General features: G+C 37.1%; 1 protein-coding gene across 1 annotated transcript; it reads left to right on the forward strand.

Annotated features, from left to right (window-relative positions):
- The first annotated feature begins 1,641 nt into the window (after nt 1-1,641).
- Nucleotides 1,642-20,591, forward strand: LOC109095661 (immunoglobulin superfamily DCC subclass member 3-like). The gene is made up of 13 exons (XM_042740313.1): nt 1,642-1,817; nt 8,645-8,946; nt 9,186-9,331; nt 10,146-10,303; nt 11,512-11,670; nt 13,207-13,372; nt 14,176-14,426; nt 15,071-15,235; nt 15,354-15,542; nt 16,073-16,189; nt 16,728-16,857; nt 16,939-17,065; nt 18,169-20,591. Exons 1-13 carry the CDS (start codon nt 1,772-1,774, stop codon nt 18,271-18,273), a joined length of 2,061 nt encoding a protein of 686 aa, XP_042596247.1. The 5' UTR covers nt 1,642-1,771; the 3' UTR covers nt 18,274-20,591.
- Nucleotides 20,592-26,682: the final 6,091 nt, after the last annotated feature.

A 26,682-nucleotide genomic window follows, 5' to 3' on the forward strand; every position in this document is an offset into this window, starting at 1 on the left:
CATCTTCATGTAGAGCAACAATTCTTTTTTTCAGATCCTCAGAGAGTTCTTTGCCATGAGGTGCTGTGTTGAACTTCCAGTGACCAGTAAGAGAGAGTGAGAGCGATAACACCAAATTTAACACACCTAGCCAAGTGTCATTTCTTCAGTGTTGTCACATGAAAAGATATAATAAAATATTTACAAAAATGTGAGGGGTGTACTCCCTTCTGTGAGATAGTGTGTGTGTGTGTGTGTGTGTGTGTGTGTGTGTGTGTGTGGTGTGTGTGTGATATGTGTGTTGTGTGTATATATATATCTATATATATATATATATATATATATATATATATATATATACAGTACAGACCAAAAGTTTGGAAACATTACTATTTTTAATGTTTTTGAAAGAAGTCTCTTGTGCTCATCAAGCCTGCATTTATTTGATCAAAAATACAGAAAAAAACAGTAATATTGTGAAATATTATTACAACTTAAAAATAAAAGTTTTCTATTTTAATATACTTTAAAAATAATAATTTATTCCTGTGATGCAAAGCTTAATTTTCAGCATCATTACTCCAGCCTTCAGTGTCACATGTAACATCCAGTCTATCACATGATCATTTAGAAATCATTCTAATATTCTGATTTATTATGAGTGTTGGAAACAGTTCTGCAGTCTAATATATTTGATGAATAAAAGGTTAAAAAGAACTGCATTTATTCAAAATAAAGAAAAAAATTCTAATAATATATATTCTAATAATATATTTTCTTTACTATCACTGTTTTTATCAATTTAACACATCCTTGCTGAATAAAAGTATTGATTTTATTTAAAAAAAAGAGAAAGAAAAAAATTACTGACCCCATATTACTGACCAGTAGTGTATATTGTTATTACAAAATATTTATATTTTAAAAACATAGCTTCTTTTTTTTTTTCTTTTTTTTTACTGTTTATTAATCAAAGTATCCTAAAAAAAGTATCTCACATGTTCTGAAAAAATATGAAGCAGCAGAACTGTTTCCAACTTTGATAATGAATCATCATATTAGAATGATTTTCTAAAGGATCATGTGATAATGATCCTAAAAAATTCAGCTTTGCATCACAGAAATAAATGATAATTTAAAGTATAATACATTTAAAAACAATTATTTTAAATTGTAATAATATATCACAATATTACACATTTTTTTTTTTCTGTATTTTTGATCAAATAAATGCAGGCTTGATGAGCAGAAGAAACTTCTTTCAAAAACATTAAAAACAGTAATGTTTCCAAACTTTTGGTCTGTACTTATATATATATATATATATATATATATATATATATATATATATATATATATATATATATATATATATATATATATATGAAGCAGACATTACGATTTATTTAGTGGTTTCCACTTCTTATTATAAAAGGAAAAATGCAAAATAAGCCTATTTATTAAAAAATAAAAATGAACTGAAAGATGAAGAAATACCCATTTACAACAGGAAATATCATGGTATTATCATCTGATCTGTAGTACTGTGCTGGACACCTATACCTTTGTGTAAGGGGCGTGTTCTTATCTCCAACTGCTCTCTGATTGGCTGGTGACTCGTGGCCCCGCCCAGCTGGAGTCTGAGAGCGTCAAACAGAGCTGCTGATTGTCACACGCGCTCGGTGACTCGACTTGGGAGTATCTGGAGGAGCGATAAAGCAGCCCTGAGGAATATTCTCGTTTGATTTGTTCCGTCATGAGTTTATAAAACATCCTCCGAACAGCAGGAATCATGGAGAGACTCTCAGCGCTGCTGCTGCTGCTCATCACAGTCTCAGGTGAGTCTCAGCTTGTACTCTTTCTCTCCTCAGAACCCCTTCATCTTTCAGCAGCGATGCTTTGTTTACTTGTTTGCTCGATTTTGGTTCATTGATGTTCTGGGAAATATCAGTATAATAATTTAAAACTAATAACACAGTTCATGTCATTGATTCAGGCTCTGATAATGTAAATATTGCTGCTCATATGCAAATAAGTCATGTGTTATTAACATAGTTGGTCATTAAGGCATATATATATATATATAAAAACTATGTACCTTATATATATTAGTGCTGCAGTTAACAATGAATTTGATAAATAATCTGTTGATTAGTTGTTTGATTTATCAGAAATAAAAGCATTTTATTGAATGTGTGTTGTCTGTTGTTCTCCATTAAAATATTGAGATATGTATATCCAGAACAATGAATAATTACTTCCATTGTTGATTATTTTCTTTTATTACCTTTCATTGATTAGTTGGTCCACCACTGATTTATATGTAATTTCTTTATTATTTCAATGAGAAAATACAAATATTGTTTTTGAATCCAGAATGATTCTCTATTGGCTGAATGATTCAGATGATTCAGAGTCACTGCAGGAGCTTCTGCTGAAGTTCATGTTCATGAGAGTGAGACAGACTGACCTGAGGCAGACATTGACCCTGACCTTTGACCTGACCCTCATTTTCATATGACTGGGCCTTTAGGGTCGGGGTCAGACTGGGTGGGGTTTGACTGAGATCTCATTATAAGGGCCTGTAATCCTGCAGCTGCTGAAAGCAAACACACACACACACACACACACACACACACACACACACACACACACACACACACACACACACACACACACACACACACACTTACTTCACACACTCTCTCTCTCACACACACAATCCAAAAGATCACACACCGTCTGTACTCACACTCACTGTGTGTGTGTGTGTGTGTGTCACGGGGTCCTGGAACAATCCACAAACACACAACACACCGACTGAGCAGCGACTGATTCACATATTTATTAGCCCCAGAATCTATTCAGCACTGTGGGAACCAGATCAGTGTCATGAATATGATAATTTGTTAGTGGAGACACACACACACACACACACACACACACACAACACACAACACACACACACACACACACACACACACACACACTCACACAAGCAGCGACTTCTCACACAAGCATAATATTTATCAGTAACACAAACTCCAGCAGTACTCATAGTTCTGATGTCTCACTTTCATTAATGAGTGTTAATTGAGACAGACGAGCCGCTGTTAGTCTCATTAGATGCTCGATTCTCCCGCTGAGAGCCTGAAAGCGTGAAGAATCAGGACAGACTCTGAGTTCAGACGACTCTTTCAGACTCTATACACACATTCACTCCATCCTCACCCTGACAATAATAGAGCAGCGATTAAACTCTCAAACCACACAAAATAAAGTCTGGGAATCACATACAATAATAGAGCAGCGATTAAACTCTCAAACCACACAAAATAAAGTCTGGGAATCACATCTCTAATCTGATAAATGCAATTATAATGCACACTTGATCATAAATACAGTGTAAAATAGTGAAATTATTAGAATGTTAAAAACAGCTGTTTTCTCTGTGAGATCTCTGTTAAAGTGTAATTTATTTCTGTGATGTGCCTGTAATTTTTCAGCATCATTAACTCCAAGCTTCCAGTGTCACATGATATCTTCAGAAATCATTCTAATATGATGATCTGCTGCTCAAGAAACATTTCTGATTATTATCAATGTTGAAAACAGTTGTGCTGCACAATATTTGGTAGATTTTTTTTTCAGGATTCACAGATGAATAGAAAGTTCAAAAGAATAGCGTTTATTAGAAATAAAAAAAAAGTTTTTTTACATGATACTGTCACTTTTTTTGATCAATTTATTGCATCTAGATGAATAAAGTATTAATTATTTTTTTGTAAAATCGTACTTAGCCTACACTTTTAAAATGGTTGCTTATTTATGAAAACAGGAGCAGCGATTAAACTCTCAAACCATGCAATTTTAATTCTTGGAGTTATTTAGCAGTGATTGAATGCGATTTTCTATAAAGACAATGATAACAGTACTGTAGAAATAACTTTGACCTTACTTGAATCAATACCATATTCATATATTATGATATTTGCATGGTACTACCAATATTATATATTGGTAATGCCAGTATTAACAATTTTACACATTCAAAAAGTATAAAAATGGTAGTGTCAACTGTGGTATTTTTGTTGATGGTGTGTTCTAGTGATCAGTGATAGATTCAACACACTTGACTACGGCCTGTGACGGCCTCATATATAAGTGTGGTTCTGTCCTCGGGTCACATGGTCACACAGACAGATATTTGACATTCAGATTTGTTCGTCTGAGCAGCAGATGCCACAGAGACGGCATTAATGGGGGTTTTGACGTGTTTATTGGCCGCTGAAGTTCACGGCCACTCCAGAGACAATGAAGAAAGTGGGAGGAGGAGCGGCGGATTCTCTCATGACCTTTAGGATCTGAGGTCACGGTGTGCCAGCAGCGGGGGTTGGGGGTGGGGGGTCTCATTCAATCACTAAAGCATTCAAAATTACTAAGTCTCTGGAGTTTGAGTTCATGTAGCAAACTTCACTGAATCTGACCCAGCACAGTCCTGGGCCTGACCATATACTTACTGCATAGTGCGCACTCTATAGTGTTCAACAGCAGTGTGCTGTTCAATTCAGCTCTCAACTCAGACTGTTCATGTTTTTATTGAAGTTTGCATTAAAAAGCCTTAAACTTTAAGTCTATAACTATATTTTTATATTTTATTTATATATTTATATATAAATAAATATACATTTATTTATTTATTTATAATATTTATTATAATTTAATTTATTTGTTATTTTAATTTAAAATGTATTTTAATTATTTATTATAATTAATTAATTTATATTTATTTAATTTATTTATTTATTATATTTATTATGATTTATTTATTATAATTTATTAAATGTATATTGTATTTATATTTATAGATATTGTTATGATCAAAGTCTGGTGATTTATGATTATAGTTATCGTTATAGTTATTGTTATAGTTATTCAGTCTGTGTGGACGTTAATATAGTTATAGTTGTTGTATTTATATTTATAGATATCGTTATGATCGAAGTCTGATCAAATGAGTTTTAAAAAGTCAAGTGCATTGCATTGTGGGATACTGTACAATCACTATCCGGCTGACTTTAAAGTGCGCAAGCATTTAAAGGAACAGACGTCAAAACCGCAGCGTGTTATAATAAACAGAACAATATCATCCTGGATGTTAATATAGTTGTCTCTGTGGTTATATTATCGTCCGGAGAATGCTAATAGTTATAGTTACAAATATCTTCATAGTTCTTGTTATAGTTATCATTATAACTACATTTCGGTTCACACCAAAAGATGATAACTGTAGTTATAGTTATCATTATAGTTATGGTTAGTTATTGTCTATTTGTGTGAACACTAATATAGTAGTTGTTATAGTTATTGTTGGTTCAGGCGCAAATATAGTTACTGTTATAATTATTGTCATTATAGTCATTGTTATATTTATCATTATAGTTATGATTATAGCTATTGTTATAGTTATTTTTCATTGGTGTGGATGCAAGCATGGTTATTGTTATCAGTACATGTTGTAGTTTTTGTTTCGTGATGCTAAGATGATAGCTATTACTGTTCTAGTTATGATTATAGATATTGTTAGTTTTCGGTATAGTTATCATCTTGTGTGGACACTAATATAGTTATAGTTATGGTTATGTTGTAGTTTTTGGTTTAGTCATTCTCTGTTTGTTTTGACACTAATATAGTTATAATTATTGTTATCGTTATGATTATAGTTATCGTTATAGTTATTGTCTGTGTGGACGTTAGTATAGTTATAGTTGTTGTATTTATATTTATAAGTATTGTTATGATTGTAGTTATCGTTATAGTTATCATCTGTTTGTTTGGATGTTAATATAGTTATAGAAATCTTTATATTTTGTAGTTATAGTTATCATTATGATTATAGTTATTCTTATAGTTATCGTTTGTTTGTGTGAACGGACGCTAATAATTATTGTTATAATTGTAATTATAGTTATTATGATTATAGTTATCGTTATAGTTTTTGTTATAATTATCGTATGTTTGTGTGGACACTAATATAGTAATATAGTTATCATTATAGTTATTATTAGTTATCTTTATAGTTATAGTTAGCATTCTTGGGAATGTCTGTTAAGTACCATGAGGTTTGCGTTTAATTCCTGTCAGAGACGGACAGACTGAAGTTCTGGTCTGAGGAGACCCGGCTCATGTTCTGAGGTCAGACTCCGGTTCAGATGCCAGACGAGCGCAGAGGTACAGGAGTCTGGTTTTTCCGTGCGAGCGCGTTCAAGGAGTGTTTTGTTGTGTGTTTGGCAGCTGCGAGGGGCGGCGTGCGGCGCGTTTGACTGATGCGGTGGCATGGGAAAGTCACCCTCGCGCTGCGCCACGGGGCGGAGGAGGGGCAGATGGCTCTTCAGACGGGGCAGGAATGATGGGCCGGGGCAGATCTGGAGGGTGTGTTTGTGGGGGGGTGGGGTGGGGTCGCATTGTATGGCTGTTTTGGGCTTTTGTGTGTGTTTGTGTGAGTGCTTCTGAAAGAGCCATCAATCAGACGGCCCAAAGTCAAGTTTAAGTTCAGTGGAGATGAATCACTTTGATTTAAGATGCTCTAAATCTAACCAGCCCTGCCTCCATCACATCGGCAACTCAAGCACAAGACAAACACCATCTACTGATGCAAGTGTGCGTTTGAGGACTAAATAAACTTCATGTCTTTCTTAACGAATGTGAATGTCTGTTCAGAAATGAAGAGTTCAGATGCAAAAGCCTCTACGTGCTGTCTGAAATGTTCTTATAAAATTAGCATTTTTTTCAGGCTCCTATGTTTATGGTCAATTTTTTCACTTTAATGGCAATGAAAAGAACCTATTAATTTCCATTAAAGTGAAATTACTGAGCCTAATACTAAAACGCTAATTTTAGAAGAAAATTTCAAATGGCACTTATTTTGTTTGTGGATTTACTCAGTGTTTGAGGTCTGTTTTTATGGTTATAACAGGAACAAATATCTGTCAATGATATCGATAACTATAACGATCACTCTTTCTGGTCCCTGTGAAAAGTCTGGATGCAGCATTTTGGATCATCTGAAGGCGAGATAAACAGGACTGTGTGATCACTTAGTACAATTAATTACAATAGTCCAGTCGTGTTTAAATATATGTATGGATACCAGTTTCCAGATCCTTAAAAAAAAAAAAAAATTATTTAGCAGTTATCCTAAGCTTAAACAATGCCGATTTAACAACTGAATTTCAATCTGTTTATCAATTTTGAAAGCTAGGGTAAAAATTCTGTCTACAGTATTAGTTATAGGATGCAGGGTTTTAGAAGGGATAGCCGCACGCTGAGGCTGTCCCAAAACAACACTTCATTTAGCTGTAAAAAATTATCTGCCATCCAAATTTTAACTTGACTCATGTAATCAAACAGATGCTGGAGACATAAGATCTAATCTAGTTTCATTGGAAGCTAAAGCTGTATATCACCTGCATGAAAATAGTATGAGATTTGATGCCTACAAAAGATCTTGGCTAAGGGAAGAAGATAGAGGGAGAACAAAACAGGGCCTAAAACAGAACCCTGCTGTACCCCACATGTACATGCAGCTGAGACAGAGGAAAAATCATCAATGGCTACAGAAAAAAAAGATCTTTCCTTAAGATAGGATGAAAACCAGCTTAAGGCTGTTCCCTTAATACCAACATACTTCCCCAGTCAACTCAATAAGATACAATGATCGATAGTATCAAAAGAGCTGAGCCTAGACCCAGGAGAACCAAAAACCCACATTTCCAAGTCCACAGCTAATAACAGATCATTTAACACTTTCTATATACTTCTCATAACACTTTCTTATACTTACTGGCAGTAAGTGTAATTTTAACTGTAAAAAACTGTAACAACTGGATGAACATTTTGTTTGTTGTTTTATTGCGCATCAGTTTTTTTGTTTAACACAAGAATAAATGTCTGCCAATGGGGTTGCAAAAGAGCAGTTTTGGAAACTTTCCAAGATTTTTGGAAATTTTCCACCTCTTTTCCAAAATGTTAGCACAAATGTTATGTTTGTGTGTTTTTTTGGTTGTTTTGTTTAGTTTTTTTGAGGGTTGGGGTATTTGAGGTCAGTTCATTTATGCTTAACAAGAATAAATTTCTGCCAATGGGATTAGAAAAATCAACCTTTTAATTAGATAAATTTTTCTTTGACAGATATAACTCGCTTCATTTTCCAGTTTCTCAGAAAACAAGACAACTTATGTCAGTCATTTTGCTTCTCCAGTAAATGTATCAAGATTTAAGAAAGTTTGTATTTGTGCTGGAAAGCAAGAGAAAAATACTGGGGAATACATCACTTTTTGCAGTAAATATATTAAATTAAAAATACTGAATTTAAAAAAACTAATCTTATATGATTATTAAGCTTTACTCGAGTATTTTATTTGGTTCTGTATCGGTTCTGCTGCATTATGTTAGATCTAATGTTATGTGAGTAACAGTTTTCCTCCATCAAGGTTTCATCATCTCTCATGATGCATCATTATCATCCTCATCACCACTACCATCTTCATCATCATCATCCTCCTCATCCTCATCATGAATCATTCGTAAGTTCTCAGATTACTCAGACGCATGTCTCTCTGTGTTTTATTCCTCATCGTCACGCTCTCCTGCTCTGGTCCTTCAGGTTTGGGCGGAGCTTCAGAGTTGGCCTTCATCAAAGAACCCAGTGATGTCATCGCAGTGAGGGACCGCCCCCTCATGCTGGACTGTCAGGTAGAGGGGGAGGGGCCTATCACCATCACCTGGCGACGGAACGGTGTTCCCGTTCCTCTGGGAGCTAGAGCAGCCGTGCTGGATAACGGGACGCTCCTGATCCGGAACTTCCAGAAACGGCGTGACGGTGACGAGAGCGACGCGGGCGAGTACGACTGTGCAGCGCAGAACCGATACGGGCTGCTCATCAGCCGCAAAGCACATGTGCAGCTGGCCTGTGAGTGACGCAAACACGCTTCAGACACACTTCAGAAAGAAAAAGCACTGTGATATATTTAATAGCTTCTCCTAGAGATTTAATTTACTATCCTGGGTCTTTTTTAGGAGAGACATTAAGAGTTGATACACCTGCTTAAACCAGGTTAATGTGGTGTGCTGGTGGCTTTAGGGCAGTTTAGGGTCTGTATCTGGAGTTGTTTTGGGATTTTTTAATTATTTTTTTTTTTTTTTAGGAATTTCAAGAGTTCCACACGCACCCAGAATCCATGAGCGTGGACGAGGGCGGCGTCGCTCGATTTCACTGCGCCGTCAGCGGCGTCCCAGAGGCCAACATCACCTGGGAAAGAAACAGAACAGCTCTCAACGCTGATGATAACAGGTTAAACACACACTCTCGTACACGAATAAAGCCTGAAACAAACACTAGAATATATTAAATCTGTTGAACAGAACTTACAACTTGCAATGTGTTGACATTTGACTTTGTGTACGTGGAAAACCCACTGTGGTTTATCTGCATTTAAGGCTCAATCACAGCAAAAACAATAACTATAAACTATAACAATAACTAAAATGATAATGATAAATATAGTGAGAAACTAAATGATATATATATATATATATATATATATATATATATATATAATATATATATATATATATATGAAAATAACTAACTATAATGATAACCATAACTATAACAATAACACTGACAACTATGCCTACAATGACAACAATAACGGTAACACTAACTATAATGGTAAGAATGATAACGATAACCCTAATAATAATGATAATAACTATAATGATATCTATATCAGCATCTGCAGCAGTGGATAATAATGTTCATGTTTATTCTAAGTGTTCATCACAGTGTCATTATGATTGTGGTGAAATAACTCCGCTATTCACAATTTATTAAAATGTTATGGTTATAGTAACTGCTTTTGGTGTTAACATAGCTTTAATCTGACTTTGTGGTGTGTGTGTGTGTGTTCAGGTACACTCTTCTTCCCAACGGTATCCTGCACATCACAGGAGTGCATCAGGCTGACAGCGGGATATAGCTGTGTGTCTATAGGAAATTGGAAAAAATTGGTTAAGTTAAAGGGGCAGCTGTCAGTCACAGGTAGAGCCGAGACCGTCCTTCCTCTGATGATACGATCCGAACCCCTGAGCATCTCTGAATGACCCGTCTCCGTCTCTGTCTCAGTCGCAGCTAATCGTCTCTATAAGGAGCCAGTGATTCTCTCTGGGCCGCAGAACCTCACTCTGAACATTCACCAGACCGCCATCCTGGAGTGCATCGCCACCGGAAACCCACGGCCCATCGTGTCCTGGAGCAGGCTGGGTAAAAATAATCTAATCCAAGACCTCATTTCAATTCACCCACTCAACAACTGCTTAAAAGCACAATATGTAAGTTTTGGCCACTAGAGGGCGTGTATTCAAAACAAGCAAAAAAATAAAAAAGCTGTAGTTTGATGCCTGTGACTGAGTGTGGAATCATGGGAGTTGTGGTCTTGATGAGCTAATGATTTATTAACATAGTAGAATGAAGCAGGGTGAGGCTGAAAGCCATCGAAGCTGTAACGTTAACAATAACTATATCAATAACAATAATTACTATAATGATAACAATAATGATAACTTTGTCAATATTACTATAACAATAATGATAGCAATAATAGCTATAACAACAATTACTATAATGTATTACTATGTATACATTACTATATTACTATTATATTACTATAATAATTAGTATAATTACAACAATAATAACTATAAAGATAATAATTATAATGATAACTATAACTGTAACAATAACTATAATGATTGCATCTGTAACGAACATAACAATGACTTTAACAATAACTATACAACTATAAAACAACTATAACAAGTTATAGTGTGAACATAGCTATGGTTTTAGAGCATTGTGTTAACAAGCACAAGGTTGGGGGTTAATCCCCGGGATAAGTTCGATCCCCGGGAACACATGATAGGTAGAGATTAATAGCCTGAATGCACTGTAAGTCGCTTTGGATAAAAGCTTTTTTTTTTTTTTTTAATCTTTTTTGTTATGATTGTAACTATAATGAACATAATAACTATAACAATAACAATAACTATAGCACAACTATAATGATAAATGCAATATAACGAGCAGTAATTATAACGATAACTACATAAGTGTCTACACCTGTGAACTATAGCAATGCAACAATTTTTGGTCTTTGAAGAACCAGATTCTGATTCCGGTTTTTGGAAAACCTGGATAATATGAGGAAGACTCACTTAAACAGTGTGATTCCTAGACCCGGAAAACTCATGGAAATTAATAAAATCTAAAAATACCTTTTTGTCAAGCTCAAAAATATTTCATGTAGAAATTGTGAGTTAATATGACTGGAAAAATCGTGCAAAATTATTGGTAAAAAAACAACAAAAAAAGCAGAAACTTTGAAAAATATTCAGCTCTTAAAACTTCTATTAATTGTAATATATTTAAGTTATTACGTCTTTCAACTTCTGGACACTGTGTGTGTTTGCCAGACGGTCGCTCCATCGGCGTGGAGGGCATCCAGGTGTTGGGCACAGGTAACCTCATCATCTCAGACGTGTCTCTGCAGCACTCAGGTGTGTACGTCTGCTCCGCTAACCGACCCGGAACCAGGATGAGGAGAACCGCGCTGGGACGACTGGTGGTGCAGGGTACACTAAACACACACACACCATCACACAAACCAGATCTGCAGTTCAGTTCGGTTTAACTGAAGCACTCATTAGAAAAGCTGCTTATTTCCAACTTTAATTACGGTCAGCATGTGAGGATGTTAATGACTGATGCACTTCCTGTTACACAGGAGACTGAACAATAGCTAACCAGAGACCCGGCTTCATTTCCACATACACACTCTATTCTCTATAAGAGCAGCGAGACATGAACAAAGGGCTTTGACTGTGACCTCTGACCTCTGACCCCACCTCCCCCACAAAACCCCCAGGTCACCTCTAGCCTCATTAGCATATGGGAGGGGCTTGTAGATGGTCTGGTGAGCTCGTCTGGTTTGAGCAGCAGCTGTGATACACACACACACACACACACACACACACACACGAGACACAGACAGGCAGATAGATGGGTGTTCATGTGCTTTATTAAAATAATATTCTGTCAAATATAGTAAAGATAAAAGACAAGTGCACACATACCCCACAGGAACTGAATGAAGTAAAGCCACACACACTCGAGATCACATCAAACTACAGCACATGTGTAACACTACAATACTGCTGGAGAACTGTGTTTTACAGCACAGTTGAGTATTATATGGTGTTTTACAGTGCTGTTGAATATTCTACAATATTGTTGAATAGTTTAGTGTTTTACCGTGTTGTTGGGTATCTGATGTTTCTTACTACAGTATTTGACAGTATTGTAGTGTGTTGTGGGGATTGTGTTGTGTTTGAGTGGGACGGACGGATGGATAATAGAAGAAAGCGAGGCGGAGGGGGAGGAATAATTTTGTCTGGGTGATGGATCACCTTTGACCTCTGACCCCTGACCTCAATCCAGCAGACCTGCAGAAGATGATCTGGGGTGGGGGGGGGTGGTCTGGATTGATGGACCAGAGAGAGCCGGTTGGGGTGATTTTAGGACAAAAACACAGAAGTAGCAGCATAAATTCACTATTTATAGAAATGAAACCTCTGATGTTTGTGCTGCTCATCACACGACTGCTTACCAAATACATCAATAAATGAAACACTGAATAGAGTGTGATGAGATAAAATGATCAATTACACATTTACAGACAAAGAATGATGCATATTAGTCATTCTAAGAGTTAAATAATATTGCATGATGTAAATAGGCTACATAAAGTTTATACATTATACAATTAAACATTTGCTTATTTTATAAAAAAATTTATTATGAAAAGGAAAAAATACAAAAATAAAGAATAATGAAATATTATGAAATTCAGAAAATGTGAAAAAAAACTATATTATCTTACAAATACACATAAATATACAAATTTGACAACCATAAAAAAACATTTTGTAAAAAACAATTGAATGGACTCCTTAGGACACAGATTTTGTAGATATAGTTTGTGAGTTATGTTTAATAGCTGGTCTCTGTCAGTTTGGACATGTTATGAACTGCTGGTCATATGCTCTCCATATAACCAAGTGTGTGACAAATAAAAATCTTGAATCTCTCTCTCTGTGTGTTTTGCTCAGCTCCTCCGGAGTTCCTGCAGTGGCCTCAGTCCGTGTCGAAGTCTGCGGGCAGCAGTGCGGTCTTCACCTGCCAGGCTCAAGGTGTTCCTGATCCACACCTCATCTGGCTGAAGAACGGCAAGATCCTCACACCTGGAGACAACGTCAAACTCACCAACAACAACAGGTCAGAGCCGGCCTAAACACCTGACATATCTAATAATTATCGAACTTTCTAAATTGGAACAGTTTATTGAATATTTAAACAAAATATAAAGACAAAGTTTGCATATGTGTTTTATGTTGAGTATCAAGTTTCCTCCGTTAGGCTTATATAGTCTGATACAGTGAGAATATGGAGGAAGAAACAGCTCGGTTTTATTCAGAGACTCAAATTGAGGAAGAATATGAATTTGCTGCAGATTATTCGAAATTATCGATTTTTCTTTTATGCCAAAAATCATTAGGATATTAAGTAAAGATCATGTTCCATGAGAATATATTTTGTAAGTTTCCTACTGTAAATATATTAGAAATATGCATTGCTAAGAACTTCATTTATTTAGATTTTATTGCACCCTCAGATTCCAGATTTTCAAATAGTTGTATCTCAGACAAATATTGTCCTCCTAACAAACCATACATCAATGGAGAGATTATTTATTCAGATCTCAGATTTGCATTGATAAAAAAAAAAAAAAAAAAAAAAAAAAAAAAAAGATTGATGGAGAATTAGTAAAGCTGAGCTGCTTCAGTCCAGTAAGAGTTCATCTGGAGATATTACTGCAGTTATTCTGACCTTTACTTGATCAAAATCACTCAAGATCTGACACCAGAAGCAGCAGCTGAAGCTGATTACACTAGAAGAGCTTTTACTGGATAAAACACTCTAAACCATCACTCAGACGACAGAAGATGTGCAGTAGATTGAGTGTGACAGTGAGTTTTGATCAGATGTTGGTGTAAATGATGATGTGTGTTGTTCTGCAGCACGCTGGCAGTGACGCGCATAACGGCTGAAGATGAGGCCATCTATCAGTGCATCGCGGAGAACAGCGCAGGAACCAACCAGGCCAGCGCTCGTCTCGCCGTCTCCCCATCCCTCGATCTCCCAGAAGCCCCTCAGGACCTGACGGTCACGCCGCTCTCCACCACTTCTCTACGGGTGCGCTGGGCACAGCCGGAGCCACATGTGATGGACGGCATCATCGGATACGTGCTGCACATCCGCAAACTGGGAGGTGAGACGACAGAGACACTGAGACCTTCAGACTTCGAAATCAGAATCAGACTCTGACTCAGAATCAGACTCTGAATCGGAATTAGACTCAGAATCAGAAATAGACTCAGTATTAGATTCAGACTCGGAATCAGAATCAGATTCAGACTTGGAATTAGACTCAGAATCGGACTTGGAATCAGACTCTGACTCGTTATCAGACTCAGAATCAGACCTATAATCAGAATCAGACTCAGACTCGTAATCAGACTCTGACTCGTAATCAGACTCAGAATCAGACTCGGAATCAGACTCAGAATCAGACTCAGACTCGGAATCAGACTCTGACTCGTAATCAGAATCAGACTCTGACTCGGAATCAGACTCTGACTCGTAATCAGACTCTGACTCGTAATCAGACTCAGAATCAGACTCGGAATCAGACTCAGAATCAGACTCTGACTCGGAATCAGACTCTGACTCGTAATCAGACTCGGAACCAGACTCAGACTCGGACTCAGAATCAGACTCAGACTCGGAATCAGACTCTGACTCGTAATCAGACTCTGACTCGGAATCAGACTCAGAATCAGACTTAGACTCAGACTCGGACTCAGACTCGTAATCAGACTCCAGACTGACTGAATGATGTTTGTGTGCTTTCAGAGCTGGACAGCAGCGAGCTTCAGGAAGCTGTGAGCAAAGACACGTTTCAGCACGACTTCACGAACCTGGAGGCCTCCACCACCTTCTCCATCTATGTGAAAGCGTATTCACCGCTGGGAGCCAGTCAACAGTCCAACAGTGTCATCGCCACCACACGTGGAACTGGTAAGAGTATACATCCTTACATCACTGATAAAATGTTGTCCAAAACACAATGGTAATGTAATGATCATTCTACACATGTACTAGTCACTGATCTCACCCATCTGTCTGTGTCTGTCAGTTCCCACGATGCCCAGCTTCTTCACAAAGGTTCTGAACAGCACAGCGATGCAGGTGTTCTGGGAGCTTCCAGCTAAAGCCGGTCGAGTGGAGGGATACAAACTCTCTCATCGCAAGCTGCCACAGCAAGAGTTCAGACACGAGGAGCGATTCCCCGCTCACATCAACACACACCACATCTCTAACCTCGGTCAGTACACACACACACACACACACACACACACACACACACACACACACACACACACACACCATCTCTAACCTGGGTCAGTACACACACACACACACACATACATACTCTCACACATCAACAAACACATACACACACACTCACACAAACACACACACACACACACACACACACACACACACCTACACACACACACACACACCATCTCTAACCTCGGTCAGTACACACACACACACACACACACACACACACACACACACACACACGCACACACCATCTCTAACCTGGGTCAGTACACACACACACACACACACACACACACCATCTCTAACCTGGGTCAGTACACACACACACACACACACTCACACACACACACACACCATCTCTAACCTGGGTCAGTACACACACACACAGTACACACACACACACACACACACCATCTCTAACCTGGGTCAGTACACACACACACACACACACACACACACACACGCACACGTGTCAGTCTAACAGTCAGTGTGTGTCTCCTGTAGAAGCGTCAGCGGTGTATGAGATTCAGCTCACGGCCTTCAACGGGAACGGCGACAGCATCAGCAACAAACGGCTCGTCTCATTGGCTGAGGCTGAAAAGAGCGGGAAAGAGCCAGCAGGTGATGCTTCACATTCATCACCTGCAAAACAATGTCCACAAACAATAATTTAACTCAAACAGATTCAATGATTCACAAACAGATTTCAGAATGGATCTATTTAAATCAAAGATGTCACTTTGATAACTGGTTAATTTCTGATATCTGTGGCTAGTATTTTGGCCAGAACTAAAAAAAATGCTTTTGAGTGGAAGTTCAATTCAGTCAATCCCTGTTCTTATTTAACACTGAAAGCATCTGTCGTCTGCAGTGTGATGTGACATACACTAGATGGAGACAGAGACCATCAGTGACATACAATACACATCCTTTCATAACACCTTTACTCAGATCTTTATTATCAGCTGCTTCACACAAAATACACATTCTGCTTTCTCTATATGCTTTAATGTGACGTTCCTGTATTTATTGGGTGATCTACTACGTTTTCCACAATTGCAAAGACATGTTCTATAACAGACCACACTGCAGTTTTATTTCACTGTAATAATCCTGACCTGACTTGTGTGTGTGTGTGTGTGTGTGTGTGTGTGAGCAGTGGGAGAGAGTGTGTGTGACTGTGGTGAGGACAGTGAGGGCTCCATGCCGGCTCTGGTGGTTGGGATCCACATTGGCATGGCCTGCATCATATTCTGCGCTCTCTTCCTGATGTTTGGCTATCGGCACAGGTGCGTCTGTCGTTCTCACCGTCACTCATACTGTGATTATCAGACGCAGCGCTCTGACTCTGTGTGTGTGTGTGTGTGTAGCTTCTTCTGTCAGAAGGGTTCTCCGGGTGACTGGAGTCTTTCAGCAGGACACAGTGTTTCTCAGAGAGACGCCGCAGCTAAAGAAGCCAGCATCCGAGCAGCCGACGCTATCGAGCTCACAACACAGGTGAACATCTCCCACATCAGCACAGACCTACAGAGAACGTCAGGATGGACTTCTGATGTTTTTATATATTAAGCTAATTAAAGTGACTACACACTCTATTTAAGAAAAATAAAAATTATTTTAGAATTATAGAATAAATGCATTTTAGAATAAATAATTAAATCTTTAAGCATTACAGAATAAAAGCATTTTTGAATAAGTAAAAAAAGTTTGCAATATAGAACAAATGCATTTTTTAACAAATATTTTTTAGCATTATAGAATAAAAACAAGATAATTTTAGTGTTAAATGAAATAGATTTTAGAATGCATTATTGCATTATAGAATAATTGCATTTTAGAATAGAGAATTAATGAAAATACATTTTAGAATAAATGAAATATATTTTAACATTATAGAATAAATAAATTTTTGCAACATAGAATAATTGCATTTTAGAATGAAGAAATAACATTCAAGAAAAAAAGCATTTTAGAATCAATTTAACAAATACTTTTAGCATTATAGAATAACAACACTGAAATAAATACTTTTAGCATCGTACAATAAATACATTTAAGAATACATTTCTTTGCGTTATAGAATGAATCTGTTTCAGAATAAAACAATACTTTTAGTATTAAAGAAGTAGATGATTTTCAGAATTCATTTTTGCATTATATAACAGTTGCATTTTACAATGAAGAAATAACACTTTTGCATTAAGCATTATTATTAGAGTAAATGTAACAAATACTTTTAGTATTATAGATTAACGGCACTTTAAAATAAATACTTTTAACATTATAAAATAAATGCATATAAGAATACTTTGTTTGCATTTTAGAAAAAATGCATTTCGAATTGAAACAATACTTTTAGCAATTGAATTTTAGAATACATATTGCATTATAGAATAATTGCATTTTAAATTGATGAAATAATATGTTTGCATTAAAGAAAGAAACATTTTAGAATAAATAAAAAATACTTTTAGCATTGTGGAATAAATGCATTTTAGAATAAAATAATACATTCAGCATTTCAGAATAAAACACACACCCATGTGTCATAAATTAATAATCATATATGATTTGTAATGAATTGTCCTGGTGTTCCTCAGACTGCTGCAGCGGAGCGTCCAGCAGCTGTTCCTCAGTGTCAGGTGACGATTGAACCTCAACCTGTCCATCCGCCGGACACTGGCACTGACACTGGCACCGGATGAGGCACCTCTACCCCCCCAGCACCCCCTTCAGCTGTACAGAGACCGCTTCTCTCTCACCAAAGCCTTACACTGAACTCAACTCTCTCACACACACATGTTCAGCGCTCAATACAACACGCTGCATCTGTTCCAAACCTGAGGGGCCTACACAGACAACATCCTAACCATCATGCAACACCACACAGGACTGTTTATGAGTTTCACATTTAGCGTAAACACACACACATAAACTGGGCAAAATGGAAGAATTCCCTCAGCTTTTTTTCCAGTGCATTCTAGGATTGCAGTAGGTCATGGGTTCGATTCCCAGGGAATATATCGCTTTAATTATACATGCATAAATGCATAAATGTAAAGCATGCATGTGATGCTTTTTTTTTAAACCTTGATTTAACCAGGCAAGTTAATTAAGAAGTTAATCAATAGGTGTCTTATAAAACTGATTAATACAGCTAACTATGCCTTCAGTGCTGACTATGTAGGCAACTTACGAGGTTTGGAACAGAACTCATTTGATGAAATATTGCTAAGAGTAAGTTTCCAAACAAACCTGAAACTCTGCTAATGTTACTAACGAATAACAAACTCAACTTTATCCTGTTAAACCAAAAACACATGCTCTATGTGACTGAACAGATGAAGAGTGTGTCGTGTGATTGGACATTAATTATTCACTGCATGTACAGCTGAAGCCCCGCCCTCTTCTTTAAGCCCCTCCCACTCCACACAGACTCTCTCTGTCCAAAGAGCCGTGCCTCCGTCTGACCGTCCTGCTGCTGCTGGGAAAAACACTCTACCTCAACCACACGCGTCTTCAAACGGGTCCTCTCGGGTCCGTCAGAACCTCCGGCGGCGACGAGTTTGAGCTCCGCTGTGACTGTTGACGTTTTACGAGACTCTTTCTCAGATTTTGTGATGAGACGAAGCTTCTGTGAAAGTTAAGAGACGTCCAAAGAACTTCTACTTCTCTTTTATTTCTTCACTATGTTCCACAAACACACTGACGTTTCCTTTCCGGTCATTTATAAAATTGTTTTCCATACAGCAAAAAATTTAGATTTTAAAATATATATTTTAAATATATGTTAAAATATACAAAGAAATGGCCAAAAAATATTTATGTAAATACATTTTCTGACTATATATTTTTGGCCATTTTTTTTTATATTTTTTAAAATATATTCATTTAGAGCATTTATAAATTTTGCCCTCCATATATAATTTACAGTAAAAAAGATTACATATTACAATAAGTTTTTACAAGCACAATAACAAGCCATTCCATCCAAGTTTGCATCCTAAATGAATGTTTTCTTGCCCTGAAATACATTTTGAAATATATTTTGGAATATGAAGGTTGAAACTAAATATATTTTCAATTTCAAAAATATATTTCATTGAATTATATTTCAATGAAATATATTAACTGTTTGCAACATATATTTAAAATATATTTTGGCCAGAAAATAATATATATATATATATTTTGCTGTATGGGTTGTCTTCCTGGTTTACTGTCAGTCATGAAGGTGATTAAACCAGAAAACTGACCGGCTGACCATTAACCAAAGCTAAACGCACTCATTAGCTCGAGCTCATAACATCATGATGATGATGATTACCTCAAAAACACAGATTCTATTCTAGAAATTATAACTTATAATAATAAGAACTAGCAGATATGGGATATATTTTCATATGTTAAACCCGAATATAAGGTCTGCTTCTTTGTTTGTGATGTTGAAGCTAGTGAAGTTAGTGTTGATGAGACCAAATACCTGGGAGTTCTTCTTCTAAAGCACATGAAGGAACCTGGAGCCAGTCTGATGGTGTTCATGTGTGTGTGTGTGTGTGTGTGTGTGTGTGTGTGTGTGTGTGTGTGTGCGTGCGCTTCAACACACGCTTCACTGTTTGAATAGTTACCAAAATAACACGTTCTAGTATTCACGTAAAAGTCTTTAAACCTTTCAGACTCTGATTCTTGTTGAAACAAACAAAACCAAAATGTAAAAACTCAAATAAAACAAGATTAGAAACTGAGGCCAAATTTATAGACAAAACGAGTGGAGAAACATCTGTTCTCTTGTAGAACTCTGATTTATTTTCCCGCGGATGAAAAGTTCTTTTTCTGCTTGATTTGGGAAACATTGCCAAAATAGATGTACGATTGTTCTTTAATGTTATTCTTATAGTATTGTTGCCATTATTTTGATTCGTTTTATTTGGCGTTTAATTCTTTTAAATTATATTTCTTCTCTCTTTCTGTAGAGTTCAAATGTTAGAAGTTTGAGAGTTTGAAACGAGTAGATTGTTGATTGTTTATAAGGTCATTCCAGGTGTGCTTTTATAGCACGATTGTTGAAGAAAACACCTCAGACTCTGAAATTTGCTGCTTTAGGATCTACTGGACTCTTTTATATTCCAGATTGATGAAATGTTCATATGTGACTGATTGCTCAACATGTGTATTGTTTAGGAGAAGTTGTCTAGTGGAGTAGATGCTGATTTTAAATGCTTGTACCAATGAGAGAAGTGATGCTTTAACCTTCAGGATTGTTCTTTTCTCAGCACCAAACGCTCCTGTAGCTTTACCCTGCTGTTACCCACATTCAGCTGATCGCAATAGTTTTATTCTCTGCCAGTCATCGTGAGCTTCTCAGCTGAAATATTTACTTTTCTTCCTTCGGTCGGTTGTAATGAACCTCTGTGCCAAATAAAACAGCGTTACGTGTTACGTGTTTCATTATTTCTGGGCTGAAATGAACTCCGTGTTTGGAATCTTCAATATTCCTTGTATTTCTACAGCACTCATACTGTGATTAATGTTGTATCCCACAATGCAAATGCACCGGACTTGACCGTTTCCACCGGACAAATGAACCAAAAGTATTTTTCTACATATTTATGCCTATCAAGTTTATTTCTGGAATGATAATTGTACGCCGCTCACAGATTTGATTAAGCTTTATTTGGGAAACTTGTTTCCAACTTTTGGAGCATTCAAGTGAACCTAGGAAGTCTGTGATTATGAAGTCAGTACTCAAGTCACTTTAGGTTGGAGCAAGATCGAGGTACATCTACAAAATGGTGAATAAAGAAGCTGCATCATTTTGTTTTACTTTATTTTGTTTTTATTAAATTTATGAAGGTACAGACTGAATAGTTTTATAGACCTGTTTTATCGTAATTGTTCAATGCTATTGTATTTTGTAGATGCAACTTAGATTTACTGTCAATTCCAAAATAAATATTAAATAAAATATTTTAAAATATATTTTCTGTCAAACAGACTAGTTCTGAATTCATTGCATTCAAACGTTTTCTGACTCAGAAACTCAAGGCTTATAGAAAATCAAAAATGCGAAATACAGACTAAACTCGCAGTTCTGAAAGTACAAGGAAACTGTGAGAAACAAAGTCTGAATCGTAAGATAAAAGTTGCATCTATCTATCTATCTATCTATCTATCTATCTATCTATCTATCTATCTATCTATCTATCGAGTGAGACCCAGCGCAAATCTCGCGGGAGTGGGCGGTTGTACTTTAATGGCGAGAGTAAATAAAGCGCGGGTCCCGCCATCTGATCTAATCCCGCGGGAAAAAGAAAACATTCCCGCGCATGGCTCGTTTGAACGCGTGGCTTCACGACGAATCAGTTCACTAGCCGCCGTCTTGGTTCTGCGGTTATTTTCTAGTATTTACGTGAATCTGCTCGCCACAAATTCTATTTAGAGAGAATACGCGACTGCGATTGAATGTTATTTACTCATAATATTGTAGTTACGAAATCTACCAGCGGGGGTTAACCAAACCACGCTAACCAGCTAAACCAGCGCTGACCACCTGCCCAGAAACTGACGACTGGTGAGAAAACTCTAAGATGAGATTATCATCAACAGGTTTGAAAAAGTGCTTTTTTTAACCACAAAAACGCCACAAAGTAAAAACAGAATGTTGCATAGTTTCTGCAAGCTGATCCAGAGTCAGTCCTGCTTCACTTTCAGTGTGTGAACGAGTTTATATCAGCTCTCAAACACACACATCAGCTCAGATTCACACCACACTAAATATAAAAACTGCTGAAGAGGACAGAAGGTGTTTGTTCTCACAGGATCATCAGAAGTGATGCTACATCACATAAACAGTGCTGCTGCCTTCTCATTTAAAACTGATCGTCATAATATATGAATATAAAAAAACAGCAGATTTATTAACAGCAGATGTGATCTCTGCAGCAGATTCTCTCAGAAACATGCTTAGTTCATGTTTTCCCCCAAAATAACAAATAAATAAATCATATTTAGCATAAAAATCGTGCATGAAAAAAATAATAAAATTTTGTGCTTAATTGTTATTTTAAAAAAATGCAAGATTTTTGTTTGCATTATTTTCATTCATTTATTTTTTCATTTTAATTGCTGTAATACAAAAAATTTAATTATAATAATAATAATTGTATATTTAGAACAATTTACATTACAGTAATGAGTTTTTTTATGAGAATTTGAGCTTATTTCCTATTAAAATAATGTCACAATTCAACATATCAGTATTTATTAAACGATGAAACTCATTTTCTTTGTTAAATATAATACATGACTTTATTATTTTGATCTTGGTGTGAAATATGACCTGCACATGTTTGTCACAGACAGAAAGTGATGCATGAATAATTTAAACAGGAGCTGAGTGAGTGTGTGTGTTTGTGAGTGTGTGAGTGTGTGAGTGTGTGTGAGTGTGTGTGTGTGTGTGATAGGCCGGTGTATTTCGACCTGAGGATGAGTGCAGTGTCCTGCCAGTGTTGCCATGGAAACGGGTCATCCCTTGTCACATGACCTTGTCTCTGACCGCAGTGCGCTGACGGTCCTCATGTATAATTCAGCACCTCAAATGCGTCTCACTGTGAAACTGCTTCACACTCACTAACACACTGAAAATCACTTCGCACTCAACATTTCACTGGAAGTATCTCTTCATATTACAGAGGAGAGGCTTCACTAACTTCTGGAAGCTTTCAGAAGGAAGAAATGGAGCAGGCGTGATCAGTCACATGACTTTTACAGCTCATGTGATTAACTGTAAATATTAATGAGGTGTCATGAGGCTTGTTTGACAAAACTACATTTCCCATCAGTCTTTGCGGCCGCATAAAATACACACAGATCGGACAAGCATCAGTTATACATCTAACACTCTCCTTTTATTCACACTAGCGCTATAAAGATTATAGCTTTTGTTAGTATGTAACAAAAATATATTGGAAAACAGTAAAATTGCCATTTCATTACAAAGAAAAATCACTTTGATCACATCGTAATCCAGTTTCCAAACCCACTCATCACGTGACTCACCTTCAGTGTTGAAATGTGTTTGATGTAATGTGAGGTTTTTTTAGTGTTGCAAAAAGGTTAACAAAGCACTTATGAATCATTGTTCATTTTAACAAACTGTTGGCAAAAAACTGCTTGCAAAATCAAAACAGGATTCCAGTTTGATCCGTGATGTTGATCAAACCTGAATAAAGCCTTTGCCTGGCCTCTGTATAAAGCATATTAAAGTTCATAAGTGCAGCGCTGCTTTATTTACAGCGGAACCAAGGAAACGCTTTGTTTGAAGTATATTAAAGTTCATTCATAAGTGCACAGCGGGAAATTTGTTTACAGCGGGTAACCGAGGAAACGCTTTAAGCTCCACCTGCTGCAGTGTTCATACGTGCTTTGTTTACAGCGGTAAACCAAGGGGAAACGCTTTAAGCTCCACCTGCTGCCCGAAGTGTTCCCCATACAGTGTTTGTTTACAACGGTAACCAAGGAAACGCTTTAAGCTCCACCTGCTGCAGTGTTCATAGTGCTTTGTTTACAGCGGTAACCAAGGAAACACTTTAAGCTCACACCTGCTGCAGTGTTCATAAGTGCTTTGTTTACAGCGGGTACCAAGGAAAACGCTTAAGCTCCACTGCTGCAGGTGTTCATAAGAAATGCTTTGTTACAGCGGGAACAAGGAAACGCTTTAAGCGCCACACTGCTGCAGTGTTCATAAGTGCTTGTTTACAGCGGTAACGAAGGAAAGGCGCGTTTGACAAAGCTCCACCTGCTGCAATGTTAATAGTCTTTGCTTTGTTTACAGCGGTAACCAAGGAAACATTTAAGCTCCACCTGCTGCAGTGTTCATAAGTGCTTGTTTACAGCGGTAACCAAGGAGAAACGCTTTGCAGTGGTTCATAATTCAGTCAGCGCCACCTTTTGCATTGCAGTGTTCATAAGTGCTTTGTTTACAGCGGTAACCAAGGAAACGCTTTAAGCTCCACCTGCTGCAGTGTTTCATAATGGTGCTTTGTTTACAGCGGAACCAAGGAAACCACCGCGCAGTGAACATAAGTGCTTTGTTTAAGCGGTAACCAAGTGCTTTACAAGCTGCTGCAGTGTTCATAAGTGCTTTGGTTACAAGGTAACGAAGGAAAACGCTTTAAGCTCCAGTGGTCTTTGTTGCTGTTCTAGTGGTCATAAGTGCTTTGTTTACAACAGCGCTAACCAAGGAAACGCTTTAAGCGCACCTGCTGCCAGTGTTGATAAGTGCTGTTGTTTACAGCGGTAACGAAGGAAACGCTTTAAGCGCCCACCTGCATGCACATAAGTGCTTTGATTTACTGCGGGGTAACCAAGGCATAAAGGAAACGCTTTAAGCGCCACTGCTGCAGTGTTCATAAGTGCTTTGTTTACAGCGGTTAACCAAGGAAACGCTTTAAGCGCCACCTGCTGCAGTGTTCATAAGTGCTTTGTTTACAGCGGTAACCCCAAGGAAACGCTTTAAGCGCCACTTCCTGCAGTGTTCATAAGTGCTTTGTTTACAGCGGCAACCAAGGAAACGCTTTAAGCTCCACCGGCTGCAGTGTTCATAAAGTGCTTTGTTTACAGCGGGTAACCAAGGAACCGCTTTAAGCTCCACCTGCTGCAGTGTTCATAAGTGCTTTGTTTACAGCGGTAACCAAGGAAACGCTTTAAGCTCCACCTGCTGCCGTGTTCATAAGTGCTTTGTTTTACAGCGGTAACCAAGGAAAACGCTTTAAGCGCCGCCTCTGCAGTGTGTTTCATAAGTGCTTTGTTTACAGCGGTAACCAAGGAAACGCTTTAAGCGCCACCTGCTGCAGTGTTCATAAGTGCTTTGTTTACAGCGGTAACCAAGGAAACGCTTTAAGCCCCACCTGCTGCAGTGTTCATAAGTGTTTGTTTATAGCGGTAACCAAGGAAACGCTTTAAGCTCCACCTGCTGCAGTGTTCATAAGTGCTTTGTTTTACAGAGGTAACCAAGGAAACGCTTTAAGCTCCACCTGCTGCAGTGTTCATAAGTGTTTGTTTACACGGTAACCAAGGAAACGCTTTAAGCTCCACCTGCTGCAGTGTTCATAAGTGCTTTGTTTACAGCGGTAACCAAGGAAACGCTTTAAGCTCCACCTGCTGGCAAAGAGTGAATCTGCGTCTCGTTCAGCTCGTCTGCTGTTTCTGTTTCATGCTTATATTATTTATGTATAGTTTATAGTAACCATTCTGTTTTTGCTTCAAATTTTGAAATTATACAATCTAATTTCGATTAAAAACTGCTCGTGTTACATGTATGCAGCATCTTTGTTTGGATCATGATTAAAATGCAGTGGTTGCCTCTAATTTTAAATGGAAAGAACACGTACAAAGCCTTATTTTGTTTACATGAAGAGATTTATTTTATTTGTGTTATTTATTTATTTGATTTGTGGCTTGTTTTAAAATTTCAATTTAGTTTTGTTATTTACATTTACATTATATTTAAATTTAGTAATTTAGCAGATGCTTTTATCCAAAGCGACTTACAAAATGAAGCAATCAAAACAACAAAGAGACAATGATATGCAAGTGCTATATTAGTATATTATTATAGTGTATTATTTCAATTTGAGTTGAATCCTTGCATCCTAGTAGCTAGTGATGTTTCCACACTCTGTTTAGTTTTAAATATCATTTTGTATAAAAAAAAAAAAAAAAAATTTTAATGCACATTTTGAAATATTGCATCAGAAACAAGTGATGGAATGGCGATCTAGTTTTTGTGCATCTGAAATGCTCAAGCAAAATCTGTTGTCAAAGTAGTTCTGTATAATTGTCTTACACGACTGCATTCACATCTGCCTCCGAAAGCAATGACCTCATTTATTGTGTTTCGTCTGCTCTCTCTGAGGCACAAGTCATTTATTATATATGCAAATTATTATATTCAATGGCTTCTCAAGTTTTCTCAGTGATATTTAGTGCCAGTTTACCAGGAAGTGATGATTTTGTTCTCTTTGACTCGTTGGATGGAAATGGTACTTATTGGCAAATGTTTTATGCAATATTCCAATTTTGCACATAAATTTAATTCACATCTTTGGATGGAA

Source organism: Cyprinus carpio, chromosome B16 (genome assembly GCF_018340385.1).
Source record: "Cyprinus carpio isolate SPL01 chromosome B16, ASM1834038v1, whole genome shotgun sequence".
NCBI lineage: Eukaryota > Metazoa > Chordata > Actinopteri > Cypriniformes > Cyprinidae > Cyprinus > Cyprinus carpio.

What these genes read in the sequence shown, in the direction of transcription:
- LOC109095661 (XM_042740313.1), top strand. Translation starts at nt 1,772, where the DNA reads ATGGAGAGACTCTCAGCGCTGCTGCTGCTGCTCATCACAGTCTCAG. An exon ending in GCTGCTCATCACAGTCTCAG is followed by an intron (nt 1,818 to 8,644) that starts GTGAGTCTCAGC and finishes CTGGTCCTTCAG; the next exon opens with GTTTGGGCGGAGCTTCAGAG. An exon ending in CGTGTCCTGGAGCAGGCTGG is followed by an intron (nt 10,304 to 11,511) that starts GTAAAAATAATC and finishes TGTGTTTGCCAG; the next exon opens with ACGGTCGCTCCATCGGCGTG.